The 19,988-nt window shown below is 40.6% G+C and overlaps 3 protein-coding genes across 4 annotated transcripts; all 3 read left to right on the top strand.

Moving 5' to 3' along the window:
• Positions 1 to 144: 144 nt before the first annotated feature.
• LOC134196843 (uncharacterized) lies at positions 145 to 10,786 on the top strand. Its single transcript, XM_062666064.1, has 16 exons — positions 145 to 257; positions 326 to 1,061; positions 1,566 to 1,627; positions 1,686 to 1,817; positions 1,895 to 1,945; positions 2,010 to 2,166; positions 2,472 to 3,231; positions 3,298 to 3,310; positions 3,491 to 3,524; positions 3,584 to 3,651; positions 3,720 to 4,353; positions 4,577 to 4,638; positions 4,697 to 4,828; positions 4,906 to 4,956; positions 5,021 to 5,177; positions 9,951 to 10,786. The coding sequence occupies exons 1-16, from the start codon at positions 207 to 209 to the stop codon at positions 10,712 to 10,714; spliced, it is 3,864 nt and encodes a 1,287-aa protein (XP_062522048.1). The 5' UTR covers positions 145 to 206; the 3' UTR covers positions 10,715 to 10,786.
• Positions 10,736 to 13,848, top strand: LOC134196160 (uncharacterized). The gene is made up of 9 exons (XM_062665229.1): positions 10,736 to 10,944; positions 11,012 to 11,104; positions 11,631 to 11,949; positions 12,020 to 12,209; positions 12,602 to 12,700; positions 12,762 to 12,939; positions 12,997 to 13,040; positions 13,319 to 13,422; positions 13,478 to 13,848. The coding sequence occupies exons 1-9, from the start codon at positions 10,824 to 10,826 to the stop codon at positions 13,620 to 13,622; spliced, it is 1,293 nt and encodes a 430-aa protein (XP_062521213.1). The 5' UTR covers positions 10,736 to 10,823; the 3' UTR covers positions 13,623 to 13,848.
• A 339-nt stretch (positions 13,849 to 14,187) lies between these two features.
• LOC134196464 (DCN1-like protein 1) lies at positions 14,188 to 19,981 on the top strand. 2 transcript variants are annotated; one of them, XM_062665596.1, is made up of 7 exons: positions 14,188 to 14,217; positions 14,282 to 14,495; positions 15,834 to 16,002; positions 17,241 to 17,371; positions 17,944 to 18,026; positions 18,819 to 18,915; positions 19,845 to 19,981. In XM_062665596.1, the coding sequence occupies exons 1-7, from the start codon at positions 14,215 to 14,217 to the stop codon at positions 19,925 to 19,927; spliced, it is 780 nt and encodes a 259-aa protein (XP_062521580.1). In that variant the 5' UTR covers positions 14,188 to 14,214; the 3' UTR covers positions 19,928 to 19,981. The 2 variants fall into 2 exon arrangements, with proteins under 2 accessions (XP_062521580.1, XP_062521582.1); XM_062665598.1 differs by lacking the exon at positions 19,845 to 19,981 and adding an exon at positions 18,983 to 19,608.
• Positions 19,982 to 19,988: the final 7 nt, after the last annotated feature.

The raw sequence follows: 19,988 nt of genomic DNA, 5'->3' as shown, positions 1-19,988 counted from the left end.
CAGCACATGTTGTTGCTTCTGGTGTGTGACAACTTCGCCTGGTATGAAGTGTTGTGACAGCCCGGATGTTGGGTGTCTGCGAGGCTACAGGTGAGTGTGGGTTATCCGGGACTGTGGGTTATCCGGGACTGTGGGTTATCCGGGACTGTATCGTCACTGTGTCTGGGGCGAGACTACGGGTGTGAGTATGCCACCCCTGTTTCGGAATGTCTGCTGACGAGAGTATTGGTTCCAAATCGAACGATGGCGGATGGATGGTAATTTTGGACGTCGTTTTGTTCTAGATTGTGTGTTGGAAGCTTGATCGCTCTCTTTGTGTTGCTAGCAGGACGTCAACCGCGACTATACTGACTTGTCGTCATCATTGCAACAGTCTGTTGTCGTTACGTTGCCCGCCAGAACGATAGATGCCGGGGTAGATTTTGTTTCACCGTCCACCACAGAGGAGGAAAGCGGAGAGACTGTGAGGGAGGAACGTGGAGAGACTGTGAGGGAGGAACGCGGAGATACTGTGAGGGAGGAACGCGGAGAGACTGTGAGGGAGGAACAGCGCAGTGGGGTCCCATTGGAGTCGACTACAATGCGTGGGTGTGGTCATACTTATGAGCATGATTACGGAATGCAACTAGACGGTAGCTGTCATGTGTGCAACCTCTTTGCTAAAGAAGTGAGTCATAAGACCCTTGTTTCTACTCCTCCTGTGGTGACTCCTTTAGTAGTGAATGAAAAGAAGCATCAGTGTGCGCAGTGTGGAAGATCATTTAAACAACGATGTAAACTGACTGTCCATATGTTGATACACTCGGATGAGAGACCACATGGATGTGAAGAGTGCGGGAAGAGATTTAAGCGAAAGGACAAATTATTGTCTCATAGGCGAACGCACTCCAATGAACGACCATACAAGTGTGTTACTTGCAACAAGACATTCAAGAGGCATGACAACTTGGTGGCGCATTCGCGTAGGCACGACAGAACAAGACGTTACTGGTGTCCTTACTGTGAAAAGAAATTTGTCATTTCGTCAGAGATGAGAGATCACATCAGAAGAGTTCATCCAGGTGAAATGATGTGTTTGTGGGCTTAATAGTTAATGGTGTGTCAAGTTTGTTGTCGTTTATTTATTTATTTATGTATTTATTTGTTATTTCTTTGTTTATTTATTTATTTGTTTGTTTGTGTGTGTTTGCATGCTTCCATGTGTGTCTGCTTGTGTATTAGTTTATCTGTTTGCTTATCTGCTCGTCTATGGGCACGTTCGATTGGGCTCTTCCAGCCTTTACCAGAAGAGGTACAGTGTGCACGCCCCTCCCAACTTCTACAGCTCGGCTGCTATAGTCAGAAGCCACCTCTACCGACTCTGTTGCTGGTTGGAGCTGGAAGAAGCCGGAAGAGGGGCGTGCTCGTTCAGATTCTTCTGGAAGAGGCTGGAAGAGCCCAATCGAATATATGTTGGTCTGATGGTTGTCTGTTGCTTGCCTGTAACTTGCCTGTTTGTTTGTTATTTGTTTGTTTACTATTTGTGTATTTATTTGTTGCTTGTTTGTCAAATTGATGCTTTTTAGGGTTAGCTATACCTTCTCCAGCTGAAACAATTGCTCATGAAGAACCTGAAGAAGAGAAAATCGTTAGCAATTACTGACTATTACAGCTGCAGCGGTGAACAGTACCTTACTTGTTTGCAGAAAATGAATTTACTGTTGACGGGCAGTGGCAACAGTATGACAAATTCCGTGACAGAACTGTTCAAAAGTGACAGTTCGGCAGTTTTATGTTCATCCGAGGGTTCTAGTACAGCGAATTTGTCAGCAGTCAAGGTGTTAACAGCACACGCCATTTATTTTCGTTCAAATTGAATGTTTTCAGGATTAGTAACTGTGTGTTGGCAATTTAGTCGGAGGGAAATGTCCAGCAAGCAACCGACAAGACTGAACAAACTGAACATGTACTGACAACTGATTAGTACAGCTTTAGTTGTGTCTTATAAGTTGTTGCGTATCGTGTGTTAGGTTTCCGGTTCACTTCTTGGGCTTACACACAGCGAAGATCCAAGTTTGGCATTGTCGGAGACGTATAAGGAAGCATTAGCTGTTGATGTTAACTGCTCATTTTCTCTTGGTCAGCTGCAGCTGTCAGACATTGTGCTTCACGAAGGCATGTATGCAGGTATGTTTTTGCTCACGTGATCAAAGTGCATTGTTTTTGTGATCAATGATTTACTTACTAATTATAATTTTGGCTGATTGATTAATTAATACACGTTATGGTAGTGACATTGTTTCTAGATGTCAGGGATAGCTGCAGAGTCTGATCACAACTGAAGGTTTGGCATGAATTTTGGTTTGATATTGATAGGAATGCACTATGTGACCCATTCATCTGGCCTTTGTACACAGTACCTTATTTCAATAACTTCATTAGATGTTTGAATGTGTCTCTACGTGTTCATTATTAGTGCTTTGTATTTATAGATGTTTGTGTTGGCTATTGGGCTTTTTGTGAAGTTGCGGTCAAGGTGGCACATTATAAGGAAAAGAGTCGATTGAACGTTGCTATGGACTTAGTCTCTTTGGACGGTTCTGCTGCTCGATGGAACATTCGTCATCCTAACATCATGTTAGTCTATGGTGCAACAGTTCTTACAGACGGACGGTTTGCTGTCGTCAGTGAGCTGCTTGAATCATCACTTAGTGAACTAATATCTGGTCTTAATGAAACGCTGAATCTACGAGAGCGAAGTGACCTAGCGATGGGCGTGGCTTGTGGACTAAGTCATCTGCATCGAATGGGTGTTGTTCACGGGAGTGTGAGGCCTGATCACATACTCATAACATACACGATGACTGCAAAGTTGACGATACCCGGAATTCACGGGTTGTTTGATACTGGAGGAGGTACTATGAATGATTCAAGGATGCATCGAATTCGATATGGAAAGTACTTTTCTCCCGAACGGCTCTCGAAGGATGGAGAAATCATCAAGAGACCAACATTTGAGTCGGATGTGTATGGTTTAGTGATGACAGTCTCTGAGCTGATTCGATTTCACTTGACCGATACTGCAGAAGAAGAGCAGTCACCTTTGCTATCGGCTCTCGACTATGATCCAAAACGAAGATGTAGTGTAGCCGACATTGTAAAGTATCTATCGTCGTTCAGACTGAGTGATGTGTACAACGCATGTGCACAAAAGAGAGAAGTCAAAGGAAAACATCGCAATTCTGTATCTCCGTGACATAATTGACTGTTTTACGATTTTACTTTAATCTATTTGTGTGATAGAGTGCACTGATTTAGCACGTTTTCGTTGGTCACATACTTCATCTAACGAACATCTGAGCTTGGCTGCCAGACTGAACACTTCGAAGTTACTACTAAATTAATTGTCAATAATTATTCGAGTGTGCGTGACATAGCTTGACCCACTACTGGTGTTTACCTTTCAACAAAACATTTCATAAAAATATTAACTAAACTTCAGACTTTGTAGTTACTTCTCGGCACATTTTGTAACGATTTAGCCCGTATATCTAGCTACTATAAAGATGAACTGCTTGACAGCCCGGATGTCGGGTGTAAGCAGCCACCCCTGCTTTCAGAATGTCGGTTGACGAAAATATCGGTTCGAAATCGAGCGATGACGGATGGATGGTAATTTTTGACGTCTATTTGTTATAAATTGTATGTTGGAAGCTTGATCGTTCTCTTCGTGTTGCTAGCAGGACGTCAAACGCAAATACAATGACTTGTCGTCATTATTGCAAGAGTCTGCTGTCGTTGCGTTGCCCGCCAGAACGATAGATGCCGGGGTATCTTTCGTTTCGCCGTCCACCACAGAGGCTGTGAGGGAGGAACAGCGCAGTGGCGTCCCATTGGAGTCGACTTCGATGCGTGGGTGTGGTCATACTTATGAGCATGATTACGGAATGCAACTAGACGGTAACTGTCATGTGTGCAACGTCTTTGTTAATGAAGTGAGTCATAAGACTCTTGTTTCTACTCCTCCCGTGGTGAATGAAAAGAAGCATCAGTGTTCTCAGTGTGGAAGATCATTTAAGCGACGATGTAAACTGACTGTCCATATGTTGATACACTCGGATGAGAGACCACACGGATGTGAAGAGTGCGGGAAGAGATTTAAACGAAAGGACAGATTGTTGTCTCATAGGCGAACGCACTCCAATGAACGACCATACAAGTGTGTTACTTGCAACAAGACGTTCAAGAGGCATGACAACTTGGTGGCGCATGCGCGTAGGCACGACAGAACGAGACGTTACTGGTGTCCTTACTGTGAAAAGAAATTTGTCATTTCGTCAGAGATGAGAGATCACATCAGAAGAGTTCATCCAGGTGAAATGATGTGTTTGTGGGCTTAATAGTTAATGGTGTGTCAAGTTTGTTGTTTGTTTGTTTGTTTGTTTGTTTGTTTATTTATTTATTTATTTGTTTGTTTATTTGTGTTTTTTGTTTGTGTGTGTGTTTGCTTGCTTACTTCCATATTTGTTTGCTTGTTTCTTTAATTTCCTATTTGTTTGTCTATTTGTTGCTTGTTTGTCAAATTGATGCTTTTTAGGGTTAGCTATACCTTCTCCAGCTGAAACAATTGCTCACGAAGAACCCAATGAAGAAAAAATCGTTAGCAATTACTAACTATTACGGCTGCAGCAGTGAACAGCATCTTACTTGTTTGCAGAAAATGAATTTACTGTTGACGGGCAATGGCAACAGTATGACAAATGCCGTGACAGAACTGTTCAAAAGTGACAGTTCGGCAGTTTTATGTTCATCCGAGGGTTCTAGTACAGCGAATTTGTCAGCAGTCAAGGTGTTAACAGCACACGCCATTTATTGTCATTCAAATGAAATGTTTTCAGGATTAGTAACTGTGTGTTGGCAATTTAGTCGGAGGGAAACGTCCAGCAAGCAACCGACAAGACTGAACAAACTGAACATGTACTGACAACTGATTAGTACAGCTTTAGTTGTGTCGTGTTAGTTGTTTCACATTGTGTTTTAGGTTTCCGGATCTCTGCCCAGGCTTGCACACAGCAAAGATCCAAATTTGGCATTGTCGGAGACGTATAAGGAAGCATTAGCTGCTGATGTTAACTGCTCCTTTTCTCTTGGTCAGCTGCAGCTGTCAGACATTGTGCTTCACGAAGGCATGAATACAGGTATGTTTTTGCTCACATGATCAAAGTGTAGTGTTTTGTAATCCATGACTAGTAAATTATAATTTTGGTTGATTAATTAACTAGTTGTATGGTATCCGTAGGCGCCTCGCGTTCGTGAGTAACATCCAACAAGAGTTTTCAGACCGTCTACTGAAATGCTGAGTCGTAGCTAGACAATACGTATTTGTTGAAACCCTAGCTGTCATGGAAGTAAACATGCAAACTTCCTAGTAGTTTAGATTACGTATATAGGCCTGGTATAGGTAGTCATCGTTTTGCGATCGTGATCAAGACAATTGAAATGTACAGTCTAGGTATACACTCAGTTCCGTTGTAACGACAGTGGTATGGTATTTACTGACATAGAAATTGATATGGCAAACATTGACTATCAACAGTGTTAGATGCAGCACAGTGTAGTAAGGATTGATCATACTGTAAGTATGGGATGTGTGAATAGTTGACGATAGGTGGCATTCAACTCCTGAAGGTGTTTCTAGTTGTCATGTACACACATTTCCTAGCTACAATACAAAAGGATGGGGCGACGGAACTTCATGAAGCATTTTCTTCGCAGTTTAGTCACTTGCATGAATCGTTCTTAGACTCATCTGTAGTCGGACACGGAAACGATTTTTTAGGGTAGGTCCTATCATGAAACGTGGTCGTGGGGAGGAGAAATTTGAGATTTGTGTACACACACACACACACACACACACACACACACACACACACACACACACACACACACACACACACACACACACACACACACACACACATTTTATATTCTTCTTCTATGCAAACTACCCCAAGCTGCCCCAGACTACCCCAAACTACCCTACCCACCCAGTCCCTAAACATAACTACATTACAGTGACAGGAAAATCCCACAAGTCATCAAAGTTCAGGTTCAGTCTACTGTATAATAGCTTGGCATTATACTGCCACAGTCTCACGGACAACTGTTCCATCAAATTTGAGTATGTCTGAGAGAAAGGTATGCTGTTCATTGATGAAGCTTTTGAGGCTATGGTCTTCAGCGTCTCTAGACTTGAGGGACCAGTGTCCTAAAGTTTCTACAATGAGCGGGTAGAAATGACCACCTGCTTGAGTAACCACCTTGTCATGCTTTTCGTCTTTCTCTATTTCACCAGCTTCTGCTGCGGCACCTGGTTTTATGGCTGCCTTGGAGACATAGGATGGTTGCAAAGAATTCCTCATTGACACATCAAAGAATGCGGGATGGCCCTCCAGGAAATCTGGGTGAAACACATTACCAGGTCGATTATTGCTTTCCCCTCCGCACTTTTGTTCCCGTTTGGAATCTCTGTTATCAGCAAGCAGTGCATGCCAGATAACCTCGCTGATTGCATTATGGCGTTTTATGCGAAGAGGTCCATGCCCGCAGCCAAGGACATGGTCACCAAAACAGTCCATGACATGTCCACATGGACATCTTGCTGCTTGTTGACTGTCTGGAAAGATAGAGATTCCAAGCCAGTATCTACATGCTAAAATATGTTCGTGTCGGAGCATGGCCAGGCCGAGCTTTGGGTTAGGGATTGCCCTTAACCATGCTCCTGCATGAGGTGTAGAGATGGTATTAATACGTGCTTGATCCCGAAGACTGAAACCCTCTTTTGGATTTGACAACAGATGAGAATCAATTCTTGATTGAATTTGACGTTGCAAAATATATATATATATATATATATATATATATATATATATATATATATATATATACACCAAAAGCTCGATGGTGAGCCATATAGACCACGCCCATTTCTGTCATGCACCCCGGATTTGAAGCCTTGCTATGCTCAGCAATTAATACACATTATGTTAGTGGCATTATTTCTAGATGTCAGGAATAGCTGTAGGGGCTATTTGCAACAGAAGCCACGTAAACTTGATTTGTTGTTTCACGGGCCAACTGTAGGCTGTTTTAGGGTCGGTCAGTCAGCTTGTAAACTAGAAAGGAACCCCATGTAAATTCTATGCGACACATGCACCATGGAGAAATTTGGGGACGCGGCATACTTTTACTTCGTTGTCACAAGTCGTAGCAGCTGTAGACTTAGAGTAAATGTTCTGCAGCAAGTTACCAAACGACGAAGCTTTCCTGTTCACACTTGAATACCTTGCACCCTTTGGCAAACCAATTTTTGGCACTTGGAGCTTGTTGTATGACTCTAGATGTTTGAGAATATCTATGTATGGCGAGACAGATCGTGTTCGATTACCTAGAACAAGACCGTTTTGCAAATTAGCCGCACAGTGATGAACTGGAACCATGAGGCCTAATGCACATTATACAAGTTGAGGCAAAATCCTGATTTTGTGATGGTTTCTGCTAACTGTACATTACTGTGAAGCTTCCGACATGTTAGCTCTTGCAATTAAGTGATAAGTACCGCTGTAGAAAGTCTAATTAAGACTTTAGTTGCAAGTTGTAACGTCACCTGCAGAGGATCGATGTCAGAAATTGTGCTATGATCGTTGTACTGTGCCTGAAATGTGTAGTACGCTACACTGCACTGACGTGCTGTGAATATAGTAGTTTGCATAGTATCAGTGAACTTTATTGAGGTTGAAACTAGATACGTAGACAGCTTGTATGTTTACGTAAAAAGACACTTGAATGCGATTCTTGCATTGATCAGGACTGCCTATCTACGAGCTAGTCTTTTGGCCGATAACTTTGATGATCTCGTCGGTCTTTGCTTTGGAGTATAACTGCTCCCTGTGAGGTAGACTACGACCTAGCTCTTACCGGCTTGCAGCAATTAGGGCCAAGGTGAGACAAAAATGGCAGTTCTTTCAACAATGGTTGCCTAGCTAAGGTAGACTTTTGGGTGTCGCAGAGATAGTAAAGTTGTAAACGTTTATACCCATGTTGCATTTACGAAGAGTGAAAAGCAATCGTTCTCCAGCAGTACCTCAGTCCGACAGATCGTTGTTTTCACATTGCATGGATGCAAAAACTGTAAAGGGTAGTATTTAATGAAAATTGTGCAGGAGTCACATGTTTTCTGGTATTAAAATGTATCATTTTAGATTTGACTGTCTATTAAATCCCTCCATCAACAGTAGCCAGTGACCATGGGAGAGTGCTACGTTTAGAGCAGAACACCTCGTCAGTCTTTAACTCAATTAATAGTGACCTTGTCTGGTGTACAACATGTTATAGTTATCTCTAACTGACGGAATTGCTCTTCTACACGATAACAGGTCTTCCAGAAATCAAACTGACTTTGTGATTGATTGATCGCTATCTGCATTTTGCCAATTGAAAAAATTTAGAGAAATTGCAGTGCATCTATTGTCACTCCTGCTTTCATCCTAGTACAGCATCTTCACCAGATGCTTCCTTGCGACATAAAGGGTTCATGGCAGCAGCAGCAAATAGAATAGCATTTGTTGATTTTCTGTTTAGGAGAGTACATGCAGCTTCCAAAATACGCACGTCTCCTTGATGATAAGTGTTTATTTGTGTGTCACCGCAGCAACTGCTCAAGGTTTACTACAAATCGATGGTCTAGTTGTCACTGCCCAATTGATTCAAGCACTTTCATGCAGCGAATAAGAAGCATGACACTCGAATATTTTTACACACCAACCATGTAGCAACCACAAGAGCATCTCACATAAATATTGTCATCTGTTCACCAGATAGTGATGTTTTAGTGACAGGCTGCTCAGGTGCACATCAGATCCCGACACAGATTTTAGGGCAGACAAAGTCAAAAAATCAAAGGCGTTGCATCAGCATGACAAATATTGCTTGGTCACTATCTAGCTAAAGGAAGATGTGTGTACAGCACTTCCCGGGTTGCATGCCTTTACTGGATACGATAGCGAACAGCATCAGTGATTCTGACTATATTTAATTGGAAGTTGTAGCGGTCACTACTAGATAACACAAATCAGAGAGACTATAGATCCCTTCGCATGCGTAGACATCATCTATTTGAGCTTAAATACATCTGATTTCTGCTGTAAGAAAGCTTGTCAACCAGACCTAAATGTTTTTGATAGCAAATCTGACTTCTCTTTTAATTTTACATATTGGCTGTTTTAGTCATCTTTGGACACCCTGATGCTAATAAAACATTATTTTCATAATCACCACAAAAATTACGTGTACATAGGATAGGCTAGAAAGAAGATTTGCCATGGGGTGCACGGAAGGGGTGCACGGAAAAGTCACACTTCTGGACTTGGTCCACGGACTATGACACCTGGCCAAACGAACAAGCCGTGTGCTTGAGAAATACGCATGCATCACCTAAGCCACATGACTTAATGACGTAATTTTATTTTTTGTTGGCAACGAGATTCTAGGACGGTCGGACTCATGAAAGAACAAATTAAGTTGCAGTGGCCTGAAGGCATTTCGGTTTGATATCGATATGAACGCTCTTTGACCCGTTCATCTTGCCTTTGTGTACTGTACTTTATTTCAATGAAGAAGCACTACAGTGCAAACCCTCTGCGTGCCATAGCTTTACAGCTTGAATGTAATTAATTAGAGCCAATTAGAAGAGCATGAGAAAGAGACTGACATCCAGTCACGTATTTGCCTCAATCAGTTATCACGTGTTATGCCGTTGCCTAGCAGGTTGGTTGTACAGTCGTGCGTACGTACGTCACGTGACCGGCTGGTGTTACAGTACGATCCCTATGCATTTCACGCATCGGGTAATAACATCGTTAGACTTTCAAGTGTGTCTTTACATGTTCATCAGTAGTGTGTTGTGTGTGTAGATGTTTGTGTTGGCTATTGGGCTTTTTGTGAAGTTGCGGTCAAGGTATCACATCAGAAGAAAAGGAGTCGATTGAACGTTGCTATGGACTTAGTCTCATTGGATGGCTCTGCTGCTCAATGGAACATTCGTCATCCTAACATCATGTTAGTCTATGGTGCAACAGTTCTTACAGACGGACGGTTTGCTGTCGTCAGTGAGCTGCTCGAGTCATCACTTAGTGAACTAATATCTGGTCTTAATGAAACGTTGAATCTTCGAGAGCGAAGTGACGTAGCGATGGGCGTGGCTTGTGGACTAAGTCATCTGCATCGAATGAGTGTTGTTCACGGGAGTGTGAGGCCTGATCACATACTCATAACATACACGATGACTGCAAAGTTGACGATACCCGGAATTCACGGGTTGTTTGATACTGGAGGAGGTACTATGAATGATTCAAGGATGCATCGAATTCGATATGGAAAGTACTTTTCTCCCGAACGGCTCTCGAAGGATGGAGAAATCATCAAGAGACCAACATTCGAGTCGGATGTGTATGGTTTAGTGATGACAGTCTCTGAGCTGATTCGATTTCACTTGACCGATACTGAAGAAGAAGAGCAGTCACCTTTGCTATTGGCTCTCGACTATGATCCAAAACGAAGATGTAGTGTAGCCGACATTGTAAAGTATCTATCGTCGTTCAGACTGAGTGATGTGTACAACGCATGTGCACAAAAGAGAGAAGTCAAAGGAAAACATCGCAATCCTGTATCTCCTTGACATAATTGACTTTTTTTACGATTTTAATTTAATCTATTTGTGTGATAGAATGCACTGATTTAGCACCCCGTACATCCGTTCTACTGGAGTAGCGTGCGCTAAACGTAGCATGAAAGAGCTGATTTTCTATTACGATGTTGTTTGTCCGTTTGCGTTCATAGCTAGCCGTCTCGTCGAGGGTCTTGCTCGTCGAACCAACGCAACTCTACAATGGAGACCGGTGTTGCTAGGTAGAAACAGGACATGTTCATGTTGATGAGATGCGTGGGCGTGTCGAATGCTTGTGCGTCCTGCTAGGAGGCTTGTACGAGGGAACAAAAGCTCCGCAAGGAAAAGACGGGTCGGCTACTGATGTAATGTCTGCTGCTAAACGTCAGATTGTAAATGAAGGTTGGACTTGCATGTCACCTACTAGTAGGGTACTGTAGTAGGGTAGCAGATACATTAATTAATTAGTTAATTAAATATTAGTGAGTGATTGTAATTATTGTTTAAGTTCTTGCTTGTACTATGCGTACGTGATTTAACAACGTGCTCCTTGATTGATTTACAGATAATTAATTAATATGATTTAATTTTTAACTAGGTATTTAATTAATTAATTAATTATGTATAGGGAGATTATTATAAGGTTTTAGGATTTTGTGATTACAACAATATGCCATTGCAAGTATATAGATAAATTAATTAAAGTCCAAATAGCGTGAACAGCTTTATGGCATATATAACTAATTTATCAAAATTCGTACGTGGATTGTCAACTCAACTGTACTAGCCAACTGTTGGAGTGATTTAGTGTTATTTTGAAGAAAGGCAGTACTGTGTAATAGAATTCTGTAGCAATAATTTATGCAGTTGTTAAAGTATTTACCACTGCTAAACCTAATGTACAGTAAAAGTTATTGTGCATTTATAGATCTTATTCGAACAATGAAGAGACATGGGATCGTTGCTTCTTTTCCATCTGGTCATCCAGTGCAGAGTTTGAAGGCAATGCGACTCCTTTCGGCGACGGATTTCGATGGACATACAAGAGTGCAGCTTACTCATCAGCTGTACAAGTCATACTGGGTTGACAACAAAGACATTACAGACAGTCATTTTTTGCAGTCAGTTGTTGCCGACATTGGCTGGCATGTCGATGTCGATGAAGTAACAGGAAAACAATCTGTCAAAGACGAGTTAAGAAGAAACACAGACGAGGCCCTAAAGCATGGAGCATTTGGTGTACCAAGGTTGATTAATCGAATAGTGATGATTGGTTGGATGCTTGCTATCATATGTTTGTGTTCGGTCTTCTATTAGTTTTTGCGTCAATAATCGTTTATACTTTGGAGTTGACAGAATGCACTTTGTTGAGCAAGAATTAAATGGCAACAAGGTTGCAATGCCACGTATGGTGATGCCACCTGCACCTGGTGTGCCACCTCTAGAAGCCAAACTGACAATATTTCATGATTTTTCAAGCCCGTGGAGCTATCTGGGAAGCCAACAGGTAAAGTTGTAGTTGGGTCAGAACTAAATTGACTTGGACGTTAGATTGCATTTGCAGACACATTGTAAGTTTTTCTTAGTTAACAGTGACAGTATTTTATATTGTTTATTTGGACAAGGCTATAATTGTTGTTTAATATAGACTATGACTTTTTGTCATGATTTTAATAGACAGACACTTGTGCCATAGTCTTTTCATCTGTCATTGTGTTGCCTGTGTGGTTGTTTCTAGCCTGTATTATATCTATAAAACATGCAAATTGTATTGTTCTAGTAATATTTGGTTAAGAAAGCCTTGACGAGGAGGTGTAGGTTACAGCGAGCAACTCACATCCATGCAACTAAACTCTACTTCTACTGTTTGTTTGTGTTATAATTGGTATGTTCTCTTAGATAAGAAATCTGGTTGATACTGTTTCACCCGTAAGAGTTACTGTTGAGTGGGTTCCTATTCTACTCGGTGCACTATTCAAGGAAACTGGAACGCCGTTGGTTAGTTACATGTATTCATGTCTTAGTTTATGAATGATCTGATGTTTGGCTTGATGGTTAGGTTCCATTGGCTGTTGCTTCACCTGCCAAGGTGGCCTATGGTCAGCTAGATATTCAAGACTGGGCTCGGTATGGTGGAAATATCTCGATTCGGTGGCCATCAAACTTTCCGCTTAGAACTGTGACTCCACTGCGAGTTTCCATAGCAGAGCCAAGTGACAAGCTTCGAGATGCAATATGTATGTGTTCGTATTACAACACCAGTTGAGTGATGTTTATGAGTCTAATTTTGATAGATCAAGCAGCATGGGCAGATGACAAGAATATTGCTGATGTCAAGGTGAGATTCTGTCTGGATTATATATACCTGACAGTGGCAGACTTACAATGGTAATTAAGGTATCTTTCCTTGATTTTTCTACTTTCAAATGCAACTTTGTCACAATTGAGCTACAGATACATATAGCATGCTGCATAAGCATTGTCTTACATCCATATGTATGATTTAGCGGTAATAAGTAGTTTGGTGCTGCCAAACTGTTAGACATTAGATAATAACGAATGCATGTATCGTTCAATTTGCTAATGTTGCTTGTTATAGTCTACTATTTTGTGTAGGTGTTAACGTCAGTTCTCGAAAGTGCAGGCTTTGATGGCCAACACTTAATCAGTGTTGCTGGCAGAGCTGATGTGAAGGAGCAGCTGAAGATCAACACGTCGAGGTATGTCATTTCACAACAGCAAACTTTACAAGTGAACATGTATTACTCTATTTAGAGCTGTAGCTGCTGGTGCGTGTGGTGTTCCCAGTTATATGGTGAATGATGGGCCTACAGTTATTTGGGGCCAGGACAGGTTGAATGTCGTGGCAGATATGCTTTGTGGATGGAAAGATGAAGACATTTCTACAGCAAAACTTTGATAGAGTTGCTTTTCAGCTGAATTATCTATGCTACCTTTTTAGGTTGTTGTTAGAGTCTACTCTGCTGTCACCCATGGCCACAGTAGCACTCGAATACATCATTTGCTAGTAGTTTAGTTTTAAATCTTAGATTGATTTTTGTTATTTGCACATCAGTTGCATTGCTATGTGACTTAAAATTGGAGAAACAATTTGTGACTTATGATCTGCAGGTACAATTTGTGTATTGGAGTCATCTCTTGGAAACAACAGCATACAGATTTAAAGCTTGGGTCAGTCGCTTGTTTTTTGGATGTGACAAGAAAGAGCTAGAGAAGGTGTTACTGCAAGAATGGAATTGCCATTATTATTTTAGTTTGCATGTTCTTTTCTTTACCATTTAATTAACCTCTCAATTTGAAAGCTTAAGACTAGCAACGGCATGCAACAGATTGACAGTATCAATGGGCCATTTCAGTAGCCACAAGGGTTTAAATTCATATCTAACATTGCTGTTTGTAGAACTCTCGCAGCTAGACGTTCTATTCCGAGGCCACTATTGCATTAACGCGCGTTATCTGCGAAGCAATATAAATATCAAACAGAGAAAGCAATGGTAAGTAAGACTTTATTTACAGCTAAATTGTGTTTCTTTACTCTCAAATTCTGTGTCTACATAGCATAAGCTGAAGTCATCACAACGGGAAAAGGTTCGCCAATTTATTTCGTTCACGAGCACGGGCGAAAAGACGGCAATCGTCTGTCTATCTCAACATGACTGGCGTCTAGACGTCGCTACCGACGACTACTTCTCTAATCCCGAGAGATATTACCGTGAACAGCGACCTTCGACGGATAAACGGAAACTAAATCAGCTTTTCGATCGATACAGGGGTCTGTTAGATGTCTGTCTGTTGTATTGTCGCACAAGATGCAACATAATACACTTATTAATTAATAATAGAAATCGAAATGTCCTTATATTGGCCGTAGCAGGGAAGGACCTACAAAGAGTAGTTAGGTCTTGGGCGTTACACAAGTTATTATTTAGTTTTTGTTTGGGGTTCAGTTTTATGACTACTTTCAGGGTCTTGACATGTTGTTTTGTTTATTTAGTAACAATTTGGTTGTAACTGGTTTTTCAGTTTGCAAAGCAGTGCATTAGTTGTAAGTGAATCTGGTGTTGCTGTACCTGAGTGATATCAGGGGTAGTTCGACTGCTTTAGAGATAAGTTTGTATTTTGTGGATTAATTAATTAAGTCAGTTAGCAAATGATATGGAAAGTGGTTCTGGGGTCAAAGTTAGATAGAAACTAGAATGAACAAACAATATACTCTAACGGGTCGACCGAGATAGGTGCTCTGTTTTGAAACAGGGAGCATACTGTAACTGTGCTTTCTATTGCATGCTAATACAGTCAGACCTCGTTATTCTGACACACTCACTTTCTGACCAGGTACACATGAAACCAGGTTTACCTGGTCACTATGTAGTTGTTACCGATAAGTCGACAATCGCATTAGTTTGGCAGAAACCTGCAGGGAAATGTGGTCGGAATAACAAGGTTTAACTGTAGGTCAAAGTTTACCAGGGTGCTGTCTACTTCTGAGTTTACACCAGGTCAAAACAGGATGAAAACCACAAATTACAACAGCTTTCGAGGAAGATGTTGTAAGCATTGGTTTGTGCAAATGTTGTACGAGAAGTTTGTGTAGCAAAGTCATGAATATGTAACAGAACTTTCAAATTCAAAATGCAACCAGCAATTGTATAACAGCAAATGTAACCCTCTGATCATGAATTAGCTTGCATGTTCTACTCTAATACCACTGTCTTCTTTCTCTTCCTCCTTGTTCTCCTCATTTTCTTTATCTTGTTATTCATTATCAGATTATGTCAGTCTTGTCACTACTGGATCCATCACATCTGCTGCAGTTTCTTCTATGTGGTTGGTTTATGCATCCTTTTTAAAACATGCACATAGCAGATGATAGCCTGGCCAACCTTGCTCATTTCTCATCTGTACTAGCACTCCCTGTCTTATACGTGCATTGTATAATTAACAGACTAGGTCAAGCCAAATTTTTGGTAAACCCTGGCTATACTGACATACAGCAAAAGATGTGGCAATACAGTATTTGTAATACATGCATGCCAGATGGTCAACATGAATGTTGTAAATACTGTACACTGTTGTTTTCAATGCATTTGCAATTGGCTTTCATTATTAGATTCTAGTGAAGAAGACAAAATTCTAGCCGAAGGTGTTGGTAGATTTTGCGAGGATCTTAGGCTTGACCCAACGAGCAAGACTGTTCTTATCATTGCTTGGAGGTTTCGTGCTGCAACACAATGTGAATTTACAAGAAAGGAATTTGTAGATGGAATGTCAGATCTGTGGTATGAAAATGTGTAGCTGCATTGTGTAGATGTAAACTGGATGTAACATGTGTAGTTGTAATTGGGCAACAGCTGCCACGGTTATGTCAATATGGAGAGATGTGATGTGTAGATGCGATAGTTTTGTGATGAAGTTAATGGACAGGCTGCTTTAACAGTTAGATAAATGGTGCAGATAATTGGACACACGTATTTAGACAATGAACATTTGTATTTTTAGATTTCAAACTTTTGTTCTTTTTTGTAAATGTAGAAATTTAATGGATAGAATTAGGACAGGTGAGGGACAATGTGTGTGTTTATGTAGACTGTGCAGTGGCTGGGGACAGAGGGGACAATTACCCTCCAACTTGACGATCAACGACTGCGAAGAAATTTTGGAAGAAAAATATTAGAATTTTTGTACTCCAGTATGACAGTGTTCAGACGTATAAAATGTGTATAAGCGCTTTCTGTGGCCTAAGAGGAGTGTTTAAGTAATAAAGTTCAACATCAGAAAGCGCTTTCAGACAGGAAATGCCTACTGAAAGCTCACCCTACTTCATGTACTTCGATGTGCTTTCATTCCCCCCAACTTGCTTGTCGCTCTGCCACTCCTGGTCTGTGAATACTGTTTACGGAAGTAGGTGGAATTGCTCAGTAGTAGATTGGAGAGTTTTTGTGAAAGGAGTTTAAGCGTAGGCTTTCATTTGCTTTTGTTATAACAGTTGCTTCTTTGTGACACGATTTCAATCCATTAGCACATGCAACAGCAGAGATTGATGACAAATGTAATGTTAGAAATAACGAGGTTCATCAATGTTTAATTAATTCATTCGGAAACAAAGGCTAGTAGTAAAGTAGTATAGACAGAATCGACAAACACTTTACTGTGTAATTTGTAGCGTCAGGTCTTGTTGATGAACATGTAGTTTAATGTTTTATGTTGAGAACTACATTAGCGTGTGGTTAGTGCAATCAATTTGTCCATGAACATTTCATGCATATTGTGTTGCTAGATTTTTTCAGAGAAGAGTCGCTCAAAATGAGCATGCTTTTCTTTTGCAAATATAGTAATTAATGAATGATTTGTTGGGCAGTGATTATTTCTATCCAAATGGCAAGACAGTTACGTAAAGATAGAGGAAACACAGGCAGATACTATGGTCACATAAATGGCTCATGATCAGTTTGTGTGTGAATAGAGTACTTTGTGTTTGTGTGTTCCGATGTAAAATGATTGGTTTTGGTCTTTTTAGTTGTGATTCTCTTGAAAAATTAAGGGCAAAGTTGCCTTCATTAGATGACGACCTACGGGATTCTGCAAAGTTCAAAGACTTCTATCAATTTACGTTCATGTTTGCAAGGACACCGGGACAAAAAGGGCTTGGTGAGTTTAATAGATGGAAACAGATTTATTTAGATTAGTTTCAGCTGTTCAGTGTTTACTCTCTTCTCTTTCATGTAAGCTTTGTATGCTTTTATAATATTTGAAAATGATGAACAACAACATTTTGGCTTTTTATGTAGTACACAAAGCAGTACTGTATACAGCTACCTGTTCTTCTACTTTTTTCCTGTCTTATATATCGTAAACAGTATTCCAAGTCCTTAGCAGTCCTTACACATGGTGGAGACTCTGCCCAATTGACCAAAACTATGAGAATTATGAAACCTGATACTGCAGTAGTAGATTGTGCTTTCCTCATAGTCTAAATAGTTTTGATGGTGCATTTGTAGATTAGTAACGGCAGACAGAACACAAAAATCAAACTAATTTATACATGTTGCTAAATGTGCCCATCTAGAGTGTATGCCCAATGTGGTTTAGTGTGGGTTTATAATTACTGTTTCAGTTTTGTTGTATCGTGAAGTTTGCCACAATAAGATCCTACATGAGTATAAATGGTTGCTGCTTGGTACTAGTACTTTGTGGTAACTTGTTTTCTGTGCTGCTTGTAGAACTGGAGATGGCCTTAGCATACTGGAACATAGTTCTTAGAGATCGATTCAAGTTTCTTGACCTTTGGTGTCAGTTCTTGCAGGTATGGAAAAAAATTACAACATGTGATGATTGCATGCATATTTGTTGGTCTGATGTAGTAAGTCTCTTTAGTGCTTTTGCTGGAGTGTGAGATAATGCAATAATTGTTCATGTTGACATCGTGATAACCTAGCTAAAACAAGAATTACCAAAATGTTGGGCATATCCTGTTGAGTACAAAGGGCAGTGATGTTGCAATACATGTCTTTAAATTATTTAGTTAAATGACACTGAATTGGAGTACTGTACTGCATATATTTATTATAATGGTTAACATAGGATGACTAGAAGTGGGGACTCATTAGAAGGAGAGTGAGACACTGTTCTTCATTTCTTCAAAATATTTGTTGTAGCGCTGTACAAGCTTTTGAAAATGAACTTTTTTGTTTTTGTTAGTGAAGGATAGATTAACTAACTTGCACCTGTGTGTGCATTTAGTGATTTGCTTATGATTTATCCTTTTGAGGTAAATCTGGTATTGGTACATGTCGTAGTCTTCAATTGTTTTTGCATCAATGCTTTGGTGTATAATGTGTTTTGATTGTAGCCAAAACTAACATACAGTAGGCCACTGTTCATTCAAACACTACAGTTGACACCATTTACTCCACCAGATAAAAATTATGATGAGGTCATGATGAGATATCAAGAAGAGACATCTGGTAGTAATGTTGTGGTTTTAAATGCAGTTGGAATGCCTTGTTAAATGCAATTGGAATGCCTTGTTATCACAACAAAAGTCTGACAAGCTACTACATATTATCTTCTCATTCTGGTTTTGTTTTATCCTTAGGAAAATCATAAGCGGTCAATACCAAAGGATACGTGGAATCTCTTGTTAGACTTCAGCAACATGATTGATGATACGATGTCAAACTATGATGAAGAAGGTATAGCTTGTAATGTTATTTTACAGTTTTGAAATACTGCTCTCAGTAATACTGTTCAACCTCGTAGTCGTGGGAGGATAAGTTGGAGGGAGGGAGGAAGGAAGGAAGGATAGCTTCTGAAGGATGGATAGTAGGACAGAGGAGGAGGAAAGAGCAGAGAGTAATGGGCTAAAGATAGTCTTGCGAAGCTAGCCCTTCCCTTTTACTTCTGGATGGTGGGGGATGGTCTGGTACACTTCCTTTGATGTTGTTGTGTTGCCACTTCACTGATAAACAGCGAAAGTAAGTGGTCGTTTATAGTAGTCAGGTGACGTTGGCTAATTACTGATGGGAACACTGTGGTTTTTCATTCCAGAGCTCGTCATGTCTTGTTTTTGGTCCACTTTGTAAGAACAACACCTTTTGACCAACCTGGTAAGCATTTCGGCAAAAAGAAGAGTGGAAAAGATCCTGTCGTTCTCCTTCCATCCTGCTGTAGCCAGCTCCTCCCCCATACAGCTTGATGGAATGAGAATGACAGGATCTTTTCTGCTCTGGTGGTGCTTCCTTTTGCCAAAACGCTTACCAACTTTACCAAAATCAAGACATGACGAGTTTTGGAAAATCACAGCATTTCTATAAAGGTCACCTGACTACGATAAGCGATCAGTTATTTTCACTGTTTATTGATGAAGCAGCAATGCGACAACAGCAAAGGAACTGTACCAGACCTCCCCCTGCTGTCCGGAAGTAAAAAGGGGCGGGAACTGGCTAGGTGAGACTAGGTAAAAGACGGAGGAGTGAGAGGGGAGGGTAAAGATGAAGGGGCAAGATGGAAAGGGTAGGGGAGAAAAGAGAGAGAGAGAGAGAAGGAGAGGGAGACAGGCAAACAGACAGACAACCAAATGGACAGACTTAATCTCCGCATATGTATTGCAACTGTATTACAGGAGCGTGGCCTGTGTTGATTGATGATTTTGTGGAGTATTCAAGACCTCGACTGCAGCAACTACAAAAGCAGACTGCTGTATGAACTGGGTAGTTTCTCGTATCTTGTATGTCTTCATATATTATTAGTACAGAACATCTGTAAA

This window comes from Corticium candelabrum, chromosome 21 (assembly GCF_963422355.1).
Source record: "Corticium candelabrum chromosome 21, ooCorCand1.1, whole genome shotgun sequence".
In the NCBI taxonomy this organism is placed as follows: Eukaryota; Metazoa; Porifera; class Homoscleromorpha; order Homosclerophorida; family Plakinidae; genus Corticium; species Corticium candelabrum.
Note: the sequence above shows the minus strand (reverse complement) of the source record. Positions and strands in the feature narration are given on the sequence as shown.

Coding starts and splice junctions, on each gene's coding strand:
- LOC134196843 (XM_062666064.1), top strand. CDS start 207: ATGTCTGCTGACGAGAGTATTGGTTCCAAATCGAACGATGGCGGATGG. Junction 3,525..3,583: donor ATTTTGTAACGATTTAGCCC/GTATATCTAGCT, acceptor GGGTGTAAGCAG/CCACCCCTGCTTTCAGAATG. Junction 4,829..4,905: donor CGAATTTGTCAGCAGTCAAG/GTGTTAACAGCA, acceptor TTGGCAATTTAG/TCGGAGGGAAACGTCCAGCA.
- LOC134196160 (XM_062665229.1), top strand. CDS start 10,824: ATGAAAGAGCTGATTTTCTATTACGATGTTGTTTGTCCGTTTGCGTTC. Junction 11,950..12,019: donor GGAGCATTTGGTGTACCAAG/GTTGATTAATCG, acceptor GTCTTCTATTAG/TTTTTGCGTCAATAATCGTT. Junction 13,041..13,318: donor AGAATATTGCTGATGTCAAG/GTGAGATTCTGT, acceptor TATTTTGTGTAG/GTGTTAACGTCAGTTCTCGA.
- LOC134196464 (XM_062665596.1), top strand. Junction 17,372..17,943: donor ACCGGGACAAAAAGGGCTTG/GTGAGTTTAATA, acceptor TGCTGCTTGTAG/AACTGGAGATGGCCTTAGCA. Junction 18,916..19,844: donor GTCAAACTATGATGAAGAAG/GTATAGCTTGTA, acceptor ACTGTATTACAG/GAGCGTGGCCTGTGTTGATT.